The following is a 13091-nucleotide window of genomic DNA, read 5'->3' as shown; positions in this document are numbered from 1 at the left end:
TGATTACGTTGCACTACGATGTCTACGGCGGTGTCATAACTAGTCTTCTATGTACTAGCTCTCCTCATCCGAATCCGAGTCCATGTTGATACTGGGCATCGGCTCGTCTTCTTCATTTTCGTGCGTCGCCACAAAACCCTGTGATGTTGACGATACAGGGGGGATTGAAGTCGGTGGCGGGATGGCACGGGTTTGCTCCGACGATAAAGTCGAGGAGACACCGGGCGTTTTTGACTGTACCTCCGGGGTTGCCGGAATGTCGTCCTGGGGAGGCGATGCATCGAACTGTTGCGGATGCATTAGAGGCGCATCACTTTGTGAATTTTGAGTAGTGACAGTGGCATGCCCCCCGGGAGTCCAGGGTGTCGGAGTAGCTGCAACGAACTGCTTGATGAATTGAGGAGCTGTGCCTGTGGCGGGCGTCAGTGCACTGCGATCGGAGGGCGCAGTGTGCAATGGACGGCTGGAAGCTTGTGCCGTATCCTGAAAGGCTGCCTCAGGACGGGACACCGGTGCGGTAATTGTCATTTGCACGTCCTGTTCATCCGCCGACGCCAAAGGCAGAGTGTCATTTGCCGTGCTCAATCCCAGAGACTGGCGTGCAGACAGCTCTTCCTCGCCTTCTTCCTCGCGGAACAGCGATAGCGTTTCTACGTGCGGCAAAGATCGGACGAGAGGGGGAACGCGGGGATGCAGAAGTAGCTCAATGTCACGCATGACGTCCGCGCCACACTATATCATATTAGCGAGGACGTCGGAACAGCGTTTGGCTCGTACACTTACCGGGTGGTGATAGTCAGGCGACATGGTCCCGATGACAAGACCGAGGCTCTTGCTCATCGTGCTGCTATTGCCTGATGCGAGGTCCCCGCATATATCACGTACGCGCGCGTACAGTCTGCCGTGTAGGGACAAATCGGGAGATATGAGCGCGGGCTGCATGTGCGGCAGCGCAATGTATATCGCGAGAAGGACGCGGGTGACAAGCGAGCGGACCGGAGGGGTTATTTGGGCAACTCGAAATACTAGCTTGACCGCTGTTCGAACCGCGGTCATGCTGTCCGTCACATATACGAAATGTGCAGGGACGTACCATCTGCAGCGACCAGCAGAACCTCCCCCTCCTCGGCTGTAGGACAGATAATTTCCATTGCCACCTTGAATACTTCGTCACCTTCGTAGCCGCGCGCCCTCTTCTTGCCTCTTTTGCCCGTGCTTTTGCTGGTGTCAGTACTTGAACTTCCTTTTTGCTGAGTCTTGGTCGCCAGCAGAGGGGTGAGGAATGGCAGGATGGCCCGCGCCAAACGCGACGAGAGCACTGCATCGTAGAGGTAAGACTCCGTCTGCAGCAACGACGCCGTTGCTCTCAAGAAATGCAAGCGTTGACGTCTAACGAGGTGTGAGTATAAGCTTTAGCACATAGCTGAACCTCCTACGCTGTCCGAGGTTGCTCTAGGTGATAGGATAGATGAGAGAGTAATTGACTGAGATGCGGGACCAGATGAAGACGTGCACTATAATCGCCTTGCATCAACACGGCTCAAGGGAGAACAATATGGGCGCAATGACCTTCCAGTAAGACTGATGATGAGGTCACAAGCTAATTCCCATATAACAGGTATAACAGAGACCTCCATGGCGCGCAAGGGAGGATCCACCGTCGCTTCGACCTACATCGTAAGGGTCAGCTGAATCACACGTAAGGTGGGTTGTTCTACCCTTTCGTCGGGACTACAGCGCAGCAACGCCGCAACGAAATTGACTAATGACCCAACTGGAAGCAAGACAGGCCGTGCCGTCGAAGAGCTACCTGGCGATCAGAGTCGTACACAATGGCGAGCAGAAGACATGAACTCACTGCAATAAATCGCAGAGAACACGGGAAGCGGCTCGCAGGCGGTCTAAGCTCAGAGGAACCAGAATAACAGGGTCATTTGTTGATGGCCCAGCCTGAGGAATGACTTGGCTATTCCCTGAGTGTGGACGTTAGGTCTTATTCTGTGGTAGACACTGATATGGTCGTTTGCACCTGCTGAAGGGAATGTTCTTCTCAAGTTGAAGAATGCACCCCATGCGAACGACAGAGTCTCGTCCAACGACTTGCGCCAAAGGCTCGTCGCACCGACCTTGCCTCCTGTGACGTGCAGAGTCGAGTACAGTTTTGACGCAGCCTCTACGAGAGCGACCGGAGTTGGATTCGGTGTCGAGCCATTGAGATGCTTTAGAGCCAGCGAGGATAGTGATGCATGCAAACTGCGATGAAGAGTAGGATACAGAGGAATTAAATGCGTGAGGGTCGCCAATGCTAAGACCTGGGGCATCAAGTAAGTGAAGTGAACGATTCCAGAAGTATCAGCAGATAGCGACCTTTACTTCAGCATCGCTCTGCTTCTCATCCAGTGCTACCAGTGCAGCGGTGAATTTTGGCATGTTAGGGACGCAGAGTTGGCGTTGAAACTCTGTGACGTCTGTGGCACTGGAAAATATGCGTCTCAATAGCCTGATGGAGGCTTTCAACGTAGGTTGAGGTTCTTCTTTCTTATGTGGAAGGCAGAATATGAGGATTGCATTAAGTATGGAAATAGTATACACGGACTGAGAGTGAGGGCAACGCAACACCAAGCCAACTTTGCGCACATTCCATCATCATCGCTTTGGAGCAAATTGCCGTCCGGAGGGCAAGGGATAGACCAGCCCACCGTGCTCCAGCATCCTTGGAGTGCAGTAAATAGTTAATCCTGGCTGTCCATTTGTGCGTATGGGGAGAGGGAGAGAGGATGTCCGGGTTAATGGTTTCCAGCACGAAGGGGAGATGCAAGACCGCGGAAGCATCGGAACCGAGCTGCAGCTGAAGTAGACTTTTCAAAAGATGAGGTTCCTCCATGTTGGTGGGAGCGGTAGATCGCTCGGACGCGGTCCAAAACTTTGGCCGCCACCGGTATTCACATCATTTGATCGCCGGGTCACGGCTGCGTTGTACGGCGCATTCAATCACTGCGACTTTAGACGTCCTTTCCAACAATCATCGCGACTTCAAACGTCCGCCACAACAGCGAGCTCGCCCTCGATGGCAGCGAGAACAGTGCTGGACCCGCACGTCCAAGAACATCTGCGCTTAGAGGCATTCGAGGTGTGACAATCGCCTTGCTCCCACTATCCGCCCGTGTTCCAACCGGTGATTTCAGGGCAAGTTCGATGTCAAGGACTTGGTGGGGAGCATCTCCGAGAAGCTCATTGCACAATCGAAGGCCGATCCTGGGCGTACGTGTAGTGGCACGCTTCCCCTTGTCGCATGGACTCATTCATCCACTCGAAGCGTTCGATCCCAAACCTTTCATTCACACTTTCGAAGCCGCTGTTGACAAGCTCATAGCAGTCAGGAAGGATGTTCAGGCTAAGACGGAGCAGATGGAGAAGATTGTCAGGACGACAGAGCGAGAATACTCCAAGAAGATGGCAGAGCTGGACAAGGGCTTTGAGGTGTGTTTCGCGTTCTGACGGTGTCGCCATGCTCCCTCAATGCTGCTGTTAGTCAGTCGGTCAGTCCTTCTCGGGTATGGAGAGCAAGATGAACGAGGTAGGGCGCACTGCCATCAGGATAGGTCAAACGAACCACTGTTTCCTCTCCCTGAATTTCGCTGACGTCGACACAGGTGAACAGCTGGAGTCTGTGCACCATCAGCGACAAAGGGCGCAGGCAGCATATGATTTGATTGACTACTACAACCAGTTCTCGAAGGACGATACAGTTCGACTAGATGCCCTCAAGAAGGAGGGAAAGGAGGGCCGGCGGCAAGTTGCTGTCCTACTGCGACGCCTGAATGTCGTTGCCAAAGAAGTGGATCTGCCACATGCGGACAAGGTATGTAATGAAACCTCGAGTCCATGCTAGTTGTTGACGGTGCAAGCGCTGCGTCAGACGCGAGAGAACGTCGACAGATATTGTGAGAAGTTTGAGAAAGACATGCTCCATCTGTTCGACCGCGCGTATCGCAAGGGAGATCCCAAGATGATGCATGTATGCTACATGCTTCTCGCGCAAAGCCTATTCCGAGCTCATGAGGACTATGTTGCAGCATTGCGCGCAAACACTTCTCGATTTCAACGGCGGCGCGTCATGCGTGCAAGTCTATGTCAATCAACATGACTTCTTCATTAACCGTGTGCGCGAGACGAGCAACATGGAGGAGGACTTGTTCGTGACCCTACATCTCCACAACTTACCGCCTTTACAACCAACTGACTCTCCTGTTGTAGGTGGCATACTCTTCCAGGTCCCAATGCAAACCCTCCAACGTCAGAGTCAGGTTTGAATGAGCTCTTCCAGGAGATTCGAACGACAGTGGGGCAAGAAGCACAGATCGTGCAGGCCGTCTTCCCGAACCCTCCCTTTGTCATGCAAGTGTTCTTGCAGCGAGTATTCGCACAATCGGTTCGTTGTTACCAACCTCATCGCAACGCAGGGTACACTGACTCCGCTTTGCAGATCCAACAGTACATGGAACAGCTTTTGAACAGAGCTGCGGGGCTGTCTGATCTCGCCTTCCTGCGCATACTGCAGCTGGTCCACCAGCAGACGGCTCTGCTCATCGAGGACCTCAAGGCATATGAGGTCTCCTCAGTTATCCCTCGCTCTCCCTCTGACATGGGCGACTTCAACCTGATGCTGAACGCCGCTCCATCATCAGCCGCTGCGACGACTGCAGCTACCGTGAGCACCATGCTGGAGACCGCGATGGAGGAGCTCTTCGTGCCATACACTGAAGGCCAGAGGTACCTGGAGAAGGAGAGCAAGAGTCTGGGTGAGCTTTACGCGAACTACCTTTCGAACTTCACTCGGTACCACGTAAGCCTGACGCTGCAGTAATTGCTGATATGACTTACGGCCATCTCCTTCAGGAGCGGAACCACAAGGGCTCAAAGTCGTCGATGTTCGACCGCATGGTCAACCAGCTGAGCGCCGCTGCCTCGAACACGTCGACGTCGGGTACCTCTACTACATCCGCACAGGCTGCTGCCGCGCTCATGCGCTTTGGAGGCCTGTCAGCCGACCGTGAGAAAGACAAGTTGGGCGAGGACCCTATTCGCGAGGAGGATGGGCAGGTCAGCGTCCAGATTGCGGAACGGATGCTGAAGTGGCATGCAGAGGCCATTGGACGATGCGTCGAGATGAGTTCTGCGAATGATGTGTGCGTGGCAGCGGAAGATTGGTCGATGCGCTTTCTCACTGATGTACTCTGCCGGCAGTCCAAAACATACCTTTGCTCTATTGCGTGTCCTGGCCGCAGTGATAGGCAACGCATATGTAGAGCCGGCTTTGGAGACGTACGTGGTGAATTTGTTTCCCACTTCTTAACGACCGACCTGGACTACACAGTGCACAAGTTCGACTGGAAGCGGCAGATACGAAGTCTGAGCCATCTCTGCAGGCGCTGACTGTCGTGCATGAGGTCGATCTTATATGCCATCTATGGCAGCACTACGTGAACATGGCGTTGCTTCCCCTCTCCAGCAGCTCAGTAACGGTGCGCCGGGAGATGGTCGTCTTTAACAATCAGACTGTCAGCAGGATTGAGGGTGCTGCTAATCACCTCATGCAACGTCTCGCTGACGGTCAGTCTGGCGTATACTCAAACTCAGGCATATTGGCTCACTCTTTCATACAGCTATCATCAGCTGGCTCTCTGCGCAGCTGGCAAAGCAGAAGAGGAACGATTTTAAGCCGCGGAACGATGATCTGTCCTTTGCGAGGGTGAATACGGAGCCGTGTGTTGCGTGCTGCGATGTGCTGGAGAAAGTCCGAGATGCTGCGAAGGCCAACTTGAGTGGCAAGAACCTGGAAGTGTTCTTGACCGAGATCGGCGTCGCGTTCCATAGGTGACTGTCAGTCGCAAAGATCACGTACGCTACGACCTGACAATCATTCTCAGCTTGCTCCTTGACCACCTCAAGAAGTTCCCAGTCAGCGCGACGGGAGGACTGATGCTCGCCAAGTACGTCTACCTTACTAAAATGCAGAGACATCTCTAACCTTTCGCGTCTCGCGCATATAGGGATCTCAAGTCATACCAGGACATCATCAGCAGCTTCTCCATTCCCTCTCTACACGAACGCTTCGAGTTCCTCCGCCAGCTCGGCAACGTCTTTCTCGTCCGGCCAGACATCCTCAAATCCTACATCACCGAGGGCTACCTCGGGCGCATCGACTCGACGCTCCTCCGGCCGTACCTCGCACAGCGCGTCGACTGGGGCCAGGCAGAGAAGGGCTTCAACGACAGCACCGAGGACGTGAACCTGTCGGAGGGCAAGGGCCTGAAGGATCGGCTTGGGATGGGTAGGTTGAGCATGATCATGAAGGATCTGGAGCCGTTGAAGGATATGAGCATTCGGGATATGAGCCTTCCTGCGCTATCAAGTTCGATACCGACCAATTTCTCGATGTCGTCGCGATTTGGCAGATAGACTCGTCGTCATCGATGCTATTTTGTGTTTCTGATCACCGCTGGTCACGCTGTACGTAAGAGACTACTACCGCGCTGGCACGGCTTCAGTCAGTGACTGCATTCAGCCACGGATCGTCCAGTAGTTCTCCAGCATTCGCTCTCTCCTCAGGTTTCCACTTCAACATCTTCCTAACGAAGTGAAGGAACAGCGTCTTATCCTCCCCTGCAAGATTCTTCTCGGCATCCTCCAAGCTCGTGTTTGGAATGCCAGCTGCTCCCTTCCAATTGCCTGTGCAAATGTTACGAGCTATGTATTTGTTCCGGTTATGAATGATACGCACCATCCCTATCAAACCATTGCCAAGGACGATCAGTTTGACTTCGCTCGAGGAAGTCTTTCGGTGGAAGGCCGAGCAATGCGATCATGTGAGCAAGGTGATAGATATTGTCCTTTTTGTTCTCAGCTCCTCCTGTAGTTTTGAACAGATTGCCGTTCTCAAACAAATCCCAAATCTGCGGCATGTGGTTCGCATGATCTTTCGAAGGCTATGAAGAGAGTATCGCTCGCCAGAACTCCGACGTTCCAGATATCCACCTTGTCATCCCAAGGAATGTCTAAGACGACTTCGGGGGCTCGATATTGATAGGGTTGAATGTCGTCGATCGGATTGTATTTGCCGAAACGAGCCTCGCCGAGATCACAGAGTACCGGTCGGCCATAATTGTAGATACGAGGGACCAGCGGTCGGGATGTGTAGATGATTCGGTCACCGTCAATTTTGCGCGGACTGGGAGACTCTACCTCTTGCTTCTCAAATTTCTTCAAATCATCTTCGGCAGAGTTGTCGTCCAAGCCTAGTAAAATGTTCTTCTCCTGAATATCTGAGCCATTCGGACAACGCATATGATGTGAACATAGAATACAGATCGACGTGACGTGGCTCACCGGTGTGTATCACTCGAGCCTCAGTATGCAGGAAGTCGAGAGCAAGAAAGACATGCTTGAGAACCGACCTCAAGAGCATGACAGGCAGGGATTTATCGGAAAGCATCTTCCGAAATCCTCGTAGGGTGATCGCCAAAGGTGAGTAAACGATAGCTTGATACTTCTGGTCATGGCTGGTGACTTTGAACTGATCCAGCATCTCGCGGACCAGCGAGGAGCCTACGTGGTTTGTTTTGATCGTTCTCAAGTAGCTCGAGACTGAGAGCTCCCGCGAAAGCGCATGACAAGTGCCGATCTTGAGGGCTACATGCCGATGCTCCCTGGCGAGATTGAGCAAAGACTAATGTTCTGATGATCAAGACAGGCTTACGTTAGGTCCCGACATAGCCATACTGTGGAATATCCTCCATACCCTAGTTTTCCAACGACCTGATACTTTGACTTGAAGACTTCACCTATTCGCACTGGATAAAACTCGTCTGGTCTGTACCACTCCCAGGTCTCCTCTTCGACCAAGCAAGAGTTGTCGATGACCTCGAAGCCACTCGTAGGGAACAATCGCGGGGGCGATGGCCTCCGTACGAGGCGGCGAGCAGCACGGAGAAGAGACGACATTCAAGTTTCAGACCGAGGACATGAGTTCAGCAAGACGTCCGAGGTCCAATTGCCCGAGCGTACGGTTGCCCGCTCAGGCTAGTCCGAGCTCGACAGAGGTGGCGGCGAAAGAACGGCGCTGGCTTCAATGGCTTGACGACCGCAATCTCGATCACTGATATGTTTCAATACCTAACGTTCAACAAAGTTAGTAACTCTCTACCCGCGTCCGTCCCTCCTCCCTCCCTCCACCAGCACCCACCATGCGCTGCTGCTCGTCTTCGACGGCGCGCATCTTCACGCTCTTTTTCTTCGCACTCCTTTCGGCACAGTCCTTCGCGCTCGCCAGCGCCGAGTCCACGTCCTCGGACTCTCCATCGTCCACAGTCGCGACCACATCCAACTCCGTCACCCCCACTTCGACTGCAGCTAGCACTACGTCGGCCGCTGCCACCGCGAGCCAGTCATCTGTAGTAGAATCTACGTCGGCTGCCGCGTCCACGACTTCACATGCGTCGAGCACCGAAGCTACTTCCGCGTCCACTTCCTCCACCGATGCAGAGTCTAGTACTTCCGCCTCATCCAAGGCCATGTCCTCGTCTTCATCTGTATCTGCGACGTCTTCCTCGACCTCTGCAGCTGACTCGTCTTCAGCTGCTTCCTCGTCCCCCGGTTCGTCTTCCGTGTGAGTCTTTCTTCTCCAGCCTCGGATCGCGCTCACCGGTCACCTCGAACGCATAGCTCTGCTTCGACTTCCTCAGCCTCCGGGAGTGTCTCCTCCGCAGTATCGTCCTCCTCTACCACCAATTCCGCAGTAGCTCTCGTCACACAGGCAATCCTCAACACAAGTACACACTCGAGTTCTGTAGCGACAACCACTAGCACCGCCTCCACAAGCGCATCGTCCAGCTCGTCGTCATCACCGTCCGCGGCATCCACCTCCAAGTCGTCCTCCGGGTGCGCTCGATCATTTCATCTTGTCTGCTGCGGCCCCTACTCACTTTGAAATTCCAGCTTCTGGTCACACAAAGCCGCGGTCATCGTCGTCTTCATCGCCGTAGGCTTGGTCGGAATATTCATACTCCTCGCCATCATCCTGCGCATCGTCCGATACCACCGGAACAAAGACTTCCACGTAGAGGACCCGTCGTATTTCGAGAAGGACCTTCACCCAACGGGAAGCTACGCCGACCTGCACGGCGATATCGATGACGGCCGCAGCGTAGCAGACGACGGCATCCCAGATCGCACGTCGCGCTTCGTGGATGCACAAGGCGGCGGCCGCGACTCCATCGTCGAATACGCGCGTGGCACGGCGTATGCTGCGGCACGCGTCCAGCCTGGACCGTACGCGTACAACGGTGCTCCCGGCGCGTACAGCGGCGGATTTACGAACGCACACTATCACGTCCAGCCTGCGGATACTTTGGGTTCGGGTGACCCGTATAGTATCGCCAGGCCTGCGGAGAGTGCGCATGCGGGTAATTACTCGTATGCGGCGCAGACTTACGGTATGCCCGGTGCTGCGCAAGCTCCGTACTATGGACAGGCCACCAACGGCTATCTGGTCGATACCCGCTGATTCATTCATCGCCAGCCACTTTCTGGCATAGCTGATGGCAGACGCATTCTTTGCCACGTGCACACTTCCGTATATCGGGTTGGGCTGGTCTTGTGTTGTTCTTCCCTTGTCTTTTCTAGTTTTTGGTCTGATGTTTTTATTCCCCTCCCCACCACCCGATACCCCATGGACCCTCGCCTGCTATTAATACTTCTGCGCAGGTGTGTTCATTTAGTAGTATGTACATTGTTGCGGCCCCCGCGGCTTGAACACTTGGACTCGTTGTAATCTGCTGTCTTTGACCTCGAGCGGATCAGATGTTGCACACGGCTGTCGATATTATTAGGTACTCACGAACATGTCTGTTTGGATAGGAGACTCGTATTGTTCCTGTCCTTACACAGCGTGCAGCCGTCATCTGTAGGAATACATATGACCATGTCCTAGGATACGTTAAGCGTTTGTACGGAGAAGTCAAGGAAGCGCTAAGTACTCGTCTCCGCACAGCTCCCCACCCGCGCCCATCTGATCGTCCCGCCCGCTGCCCACAATCATCTGCACAATGTCTCACGCGTACGAGCACCTCCTCCCTCCGAGCTGGAAACCACAAGTCACGGCGTGGCTCGCGGAGGACACACCGTCTTTCGACTACGGCGGCTACGTCGTGGGCGAAGCGCAGCGGGAAGCCTTCCTGCTCGGTAAGGGCAAACAGACGGCCATACTCGCTGGCGTCCCATTCTTCACGGAAGTCTTCGCGCAGGTCGGATGCGAGTAAGTGTCCATCAGACCAGGCCGTCGTCTGCGCGTGCGGGGACTGTGCGCTGATCGGCGCGAAGGGTGGAATGGCACATGCAGGAGGGCGAGACGTTCGAGCCCGTGAAGCATGTCGCGACTGTAAGGGGGAAAGCCCGCCATCTCCTCCTCGGCGAGCGTGTCGCGCTGAATATGCTCGCGCGATGCAGTGGGATCGCGACACGGTATGTCGGAGCCCTCGTAGACTTTGCTACAGTGACTGTGACCACGCTTTCTCAGATCCAAGAACGTGTTAGACAAGGCGAGGAGCTACGGCTACAAGGGGATCATCGCGGGGACGCGCAAGACGACCCCTGGGTTTCGCCTTGTCGAGAAGTACGGCATGCTGGTGGGCGGGATTGACCCGCACAGGCACGACCTGTCGAGCATGATCATGCTCAAGGACAACCACATCTGGTCATCAGGTACGTTATCCCGACCGCGCTACGTCCGACGCCCACCGCTCGACGCCAGTTCCCTGACGACTTCCCACAGGCTCGATCACCGCGGCCATCCAGGCCGCGCGACGTGTGGGCGGTTTCAGCCTCTTGCTCGAGGTCGAAGTGCGCTCCGAGGCGGAGGCTGACGAGGCGATTGACGCGGGTGCGGACATCGTGATGCTGGACAACATGGAGGGCGCGGAGCTCGCGGGCGTTGCGCGTAAGCTCAGGGAGAAGTGGGCGGGCAAGCGCAAGTTCCTCTTCGAGAGCAGCGGGAACATCACCGATGCAAATCTGCGCGAGCGTGCGATCAACGGTGAGCATGAGACGAGCCGCTTCCGCGGATAGACGGTGCTAACGTCTAACGCCTGGTTGGCAGAAATCGACATTCTCAGCACTAGCATGGTGCATCAGTCTGTGCAGCACATCGACTTTAGCTTGAAGATCCAGATGCCAAAGTGAACCAGCCAGGTGACGTCCGCGGAAGTGCAAGCGAACAGAAGGCTAACACTTTGTAACATATGTATACCACTTCTTTATTCAATCAGTATCAGTGCTGTATCGATAGCATATTCACTACGCTTCTTGGACGGACGTTTAGGGAATCTTGCCCAAGCCGAACAGTTCGATCGCATTTCCTCCCCGCACAGCGTTCTGTTCGGCCTCGTCCCAGCCGAACACACCATCGATAGCTTCCAGATTCTCGACTACGCTCTTCCACTTCTCCGCCTCTCCTAGCGGGGGAAAGAATGGGTGATCGGTTCCGAAGAGCATCCGCCGGCTACCTAGCTTCCTCTGCACACCCCCTGCGCCTGCAGATGCGGCCGCCGATGCTCCGCTCTTGACATACTTCTCCGCACGACCAACCGTGTCGCTGACGAAGCCGAGCTCCTCTGAACCGTAGGCGACAGCGTCAAAGTAGAGCTTGCCGAGGTAGTAGCGCGCGTCGTGCTGCAGGCGCGAGGCGACGACGGGGTCGTGGTCGATGCAGGAGGCAAGACGTGAGGACAGCTGCGGGAGGGCGCCCCCAGAATGCGCGAGGAGGATGCGGAGGTCGGGATGTCGGTCGAGCACTCCACTGAGAATCAACCGTGTGATGGCCTGCTCGGGAGCGTGAGCGATCGACAGCAACGTTCAGAAGGGTGAACACACACGATAGTGGTCTCGAATGGGAAGCCTAAGGCCAGCGGGAGTACGTGGCCGTTGTCCTTCTCTCCCCATTCCTTCTGGTCGACGCCATAATGAGGATGGAGGAAGACGACAAGAGCTGCTTTCTCGATGGCTGCCCATACGGGTTCCAGGGCGTCGTCGTCCAGTCCCTTTCCTAGTCCACGAGAGCCGATGATGACGCCTTTCAGATGGGGGAGATTAGATATCTGTTGTATGATTTCGAGAAGAGATGCGCTTGATGCCTCCGGTACGAGAGGCAGTAATCCGAAGCCGTATAATTGCTTCAACGTCCCGTCGGCGAGATTGGGAGACGTGGAACAGTACTCCTCGAGGTCGCTGTTCAGTTCGCTGGCAAGCACTTGTGCCGTGGCGGCGGGCAGGAAGTCCAGCCACGGGTTTGCCGTGCTGCACCGTGTTCAGCGCTCAACTCTATTGCAACGCCCCCTACACGTTCCGCCGAGCACGACTCACCTCACGATGGAGATATCGATACCATGCTTGTCCATAAACCTGAGCTTCTCGGCTCTGTCCCAGAACTGCTCGTGGCTTCAGGAATCCGCGGTGCAACAAGCATGATTGACGAGGAGTGTCCAATTTACCTGCGAGCCCATGGGTCGCCCTCCGCTCGGCTCTGCATCGAGGATGAGCAGCCGTTCCTCGGTCTTGCCCTCTGGGGTGGTTCTGGAGAAGACGCGCGGCACGCTGGTGCGCGAACGCAGGAAGGAGACGTAGCGCGGGAGGTAGACGTGGGTGTGCACGTCGACGAGGAGTCTCCTGGATGCAGCAGCCATGGTGGAATAAGAAAAAGAAAAAGGAGGAAAGGTATCGTCGGGAGGTGGGTATCAATGAGAGATAAGTAAATGGTTCCTGGCCAAGCATTAACGCGGTGTCTCATCAATGTACATTCGATCACGATCGACTGTGTAGTACTCGCTATGATTTGCAGGAGCATTCACGCGAAGCGCTTGCTTTGCAACCATTCATTATTCTGAAGAAACAATTGCAAGCTGTCTCTCGAGCTCACGAAATCTGTACGTACAAAGTCGTGCAATGCAGCAACGGGTGCCTGGATTTACACAAATCGAACATCAGATACTGTCATATGCAGGCCGGTGCGTGGCGGGAAGCGTCGATCGACTCCTCGA

The 13091-nt window shown here is 54.9% G+C and overlaps 6 protein-coding genes across 6 annotated transcripts; 3 read left to right on the top strand and 3 right to left on the bottom strand.

Moving 5' to 3' along the window:
* Positions 1–54: 54 nt before the first annotated feature.
* Positions 55–2884, bottom strand: LAESUDRAFT_754063 (uncharacterized protein; the record flags this gene model as incomplete). Its single annotated transcript, XM_040911838.1, has 10 exons — positions 55–732; positions 784–1037; positions 1094–1389; positions 1437–1514; positions 1570–1670; positions 1719–1806; positions 1859–1973; positions 2030–2312; positions 2374–2538; positions 2597–2884. 10 exons carry the CDS (start codon positions 2882–2884, stop codon positions 55–57), a joined length of 2346 nt encoding a protein of 781 aa, XP_040770547.1.
* A 105-nt stretch (positions 2885–2989) lies between these two features.
* On the top strand, positions 2990–6462 carry LAESUDRAFT_746420 (exocyst complex component Sec10; the record flags this gene model as incomplete). The annotated part of the gene is made up of 15 exons (XM_040911415.1): positions 2990–3130; positions 3186–3261; positions 3317–3480; positions 3533–3602; positions 3654–3862; positions 3920–4018; positions 4077–4195; positions 4258–4432; positions 4487–4846; positions 4900–5189; positions 5248–5325; positions 5378–5613; positions 5667–5877; positions 5931–5993; positions 6054–6462. The coding sequence occupies exons 1-15, from the start codon at positions 3068–3070 to the stop codon at positions 6460–6462; spliced, it is 2622 nt and encodes an 873-aa protein (XP_040770546.1). The 5' UTR covers positions 2990–3067.
* Positions 6463–6466: 4 nt separating this feature from the next.
* LAESUDRAFT_26737 (CMGC/SRPK protein kinase) lies at positions 6467–7978 on the bottom strand. The gene is made up of 5 exons (XM_040901784.1): positions 7760–7978; positions 7390–7705; positions 7012–7325; positions 6785–6956; positions 6467–6732 (listed from the first exon to the last, which is right to left on the bottom strand). The coding sequence occupies exons 1-5, from the start codon at positions 7778–7780 to the stop codon at positions 6548–6550; spliced, it is 1008 nt and encodes a 335-aa protein (XP_040770545.1). The 5' UTR covers positions 7781–7978; the 3' UTR covers positions 6467–6547.
* A 268-nt stretch (positions 7979–8246) lies between these two features.
* LAESUDRAFT_754060 (uncharacterized protein) lies at positions 8247–9565 on the top strand (the record flags this gene model as incomplete). Its single annotated transcript, XM_040911837.1, has 3 exons — positions 8247–8668; positions 8725–8940; positions 8998–9565. The coding sequence occupies 3 exons, from the start codon at positions 8247–8249 to the stop codon at positions 9563–9565; spliced, it is 1206 nt and encodes a 401-aa protein (XP_040770544.1).
* Positions 9566–10034: 469 nt separating this feature from the next.
* On the top strand, positions 10035–11574 carry LAESUDRAFT_26762 (nicotinate-nucleotide diphosphorylase). The gene is made up of 5 exons (XM_040901786.1): positions 10035–10315; positions 10381–10521; positions 10577–10761; positions 10832–11092; positions 11156–11574. Exons 1-5 carry the CDS (start codon positions 10107–10109, stop codon positions 11236–11238), a joined length of 879 nt encoding a protein of 292 aa, XP_040770543.1. The 5' UTR covers positions 10035–10106; the 3' UTR covers positions 11239–11574.
* On the bottom strand, positions 11374–12737 carry LAESUDRAFT_690130 (amidohydrolase 2; the record flags this gene model as incomplete). The annotated part of the gene is made up of 4 exons (XM_040906052.1): positions 11374–11877; positions 11931–12351; positions 12418–12485; positions 12546–12737. 4 exons carry the CDS (start codon positions 12735–12737, stop codon positions 11374–11376), a joined length of 1185 nt encoding a protein of 394 aa, XP_040770542.1.
* Between the last annotated feature and the right edge of the window lie 354 nt (positions 12738–13091).

The sequence above is a fragment of the Laetiporus sulphureus genome (genome assembly GCF_001632365.1).
Source record: "Laetiporus sulphureus 93-53 unplaced genomic scaffold LAESUscaffold_1, whole genome shotgun sequence".
NCBI lineage: Eukaryota > Fungi > Basidiomycota > Agaricomycetes > Polyporales > Laetiporaceae > Laetiporus > Laetiporus sulphureus.
This window is presented reverse-complemented; position numbering and strand designations above follow the sequence as displayed.

Bases quoted from the DNA above. Each gene is read 5' to 3' on its own strand.
- LAESUDRAFT_26737 (XM_040901784.1), bottom strand. From the start codon at position 7,780: ATGGCTATGTCGGGACCTAAC. The intron at 7,326-7,389 runs GTGAGCCACGTC...CGAATGGCTCAG, and splicing joins GGCTCGAGTGATACACACCG to ATATTCAGGAGAAGAACATT. The intron at 6,957-7,011 runs GCGAGCGATACT...CACATGCCGCAG, and splicing joins TCTGGAACGTCGGAGTTCTG to ATTTGGGATTTGTTTGAGAA.
- LAESUDRAFT_26762 (XM_040901786.1), top strand. From the start codon at position 10,107: ATGTCTCACGCGTACGAGCACCTCCTCCCTCCGAGCTGGAAACCACAA. The intron at 10,762-10,831 runs GTACGTTATCCC...GACTTCCCACAG, and splicing joins CAACCACATCTGGTCATCAG to GCTCGATCACCGCGGCCATC. The intron at 11,093-11,155 runs GTGAGCATGAGA...CCTGGTTGGCAG, and splicing joins GCGCGAGCGTGCGATCAACG to AAATCGACATTCTCAGCACT.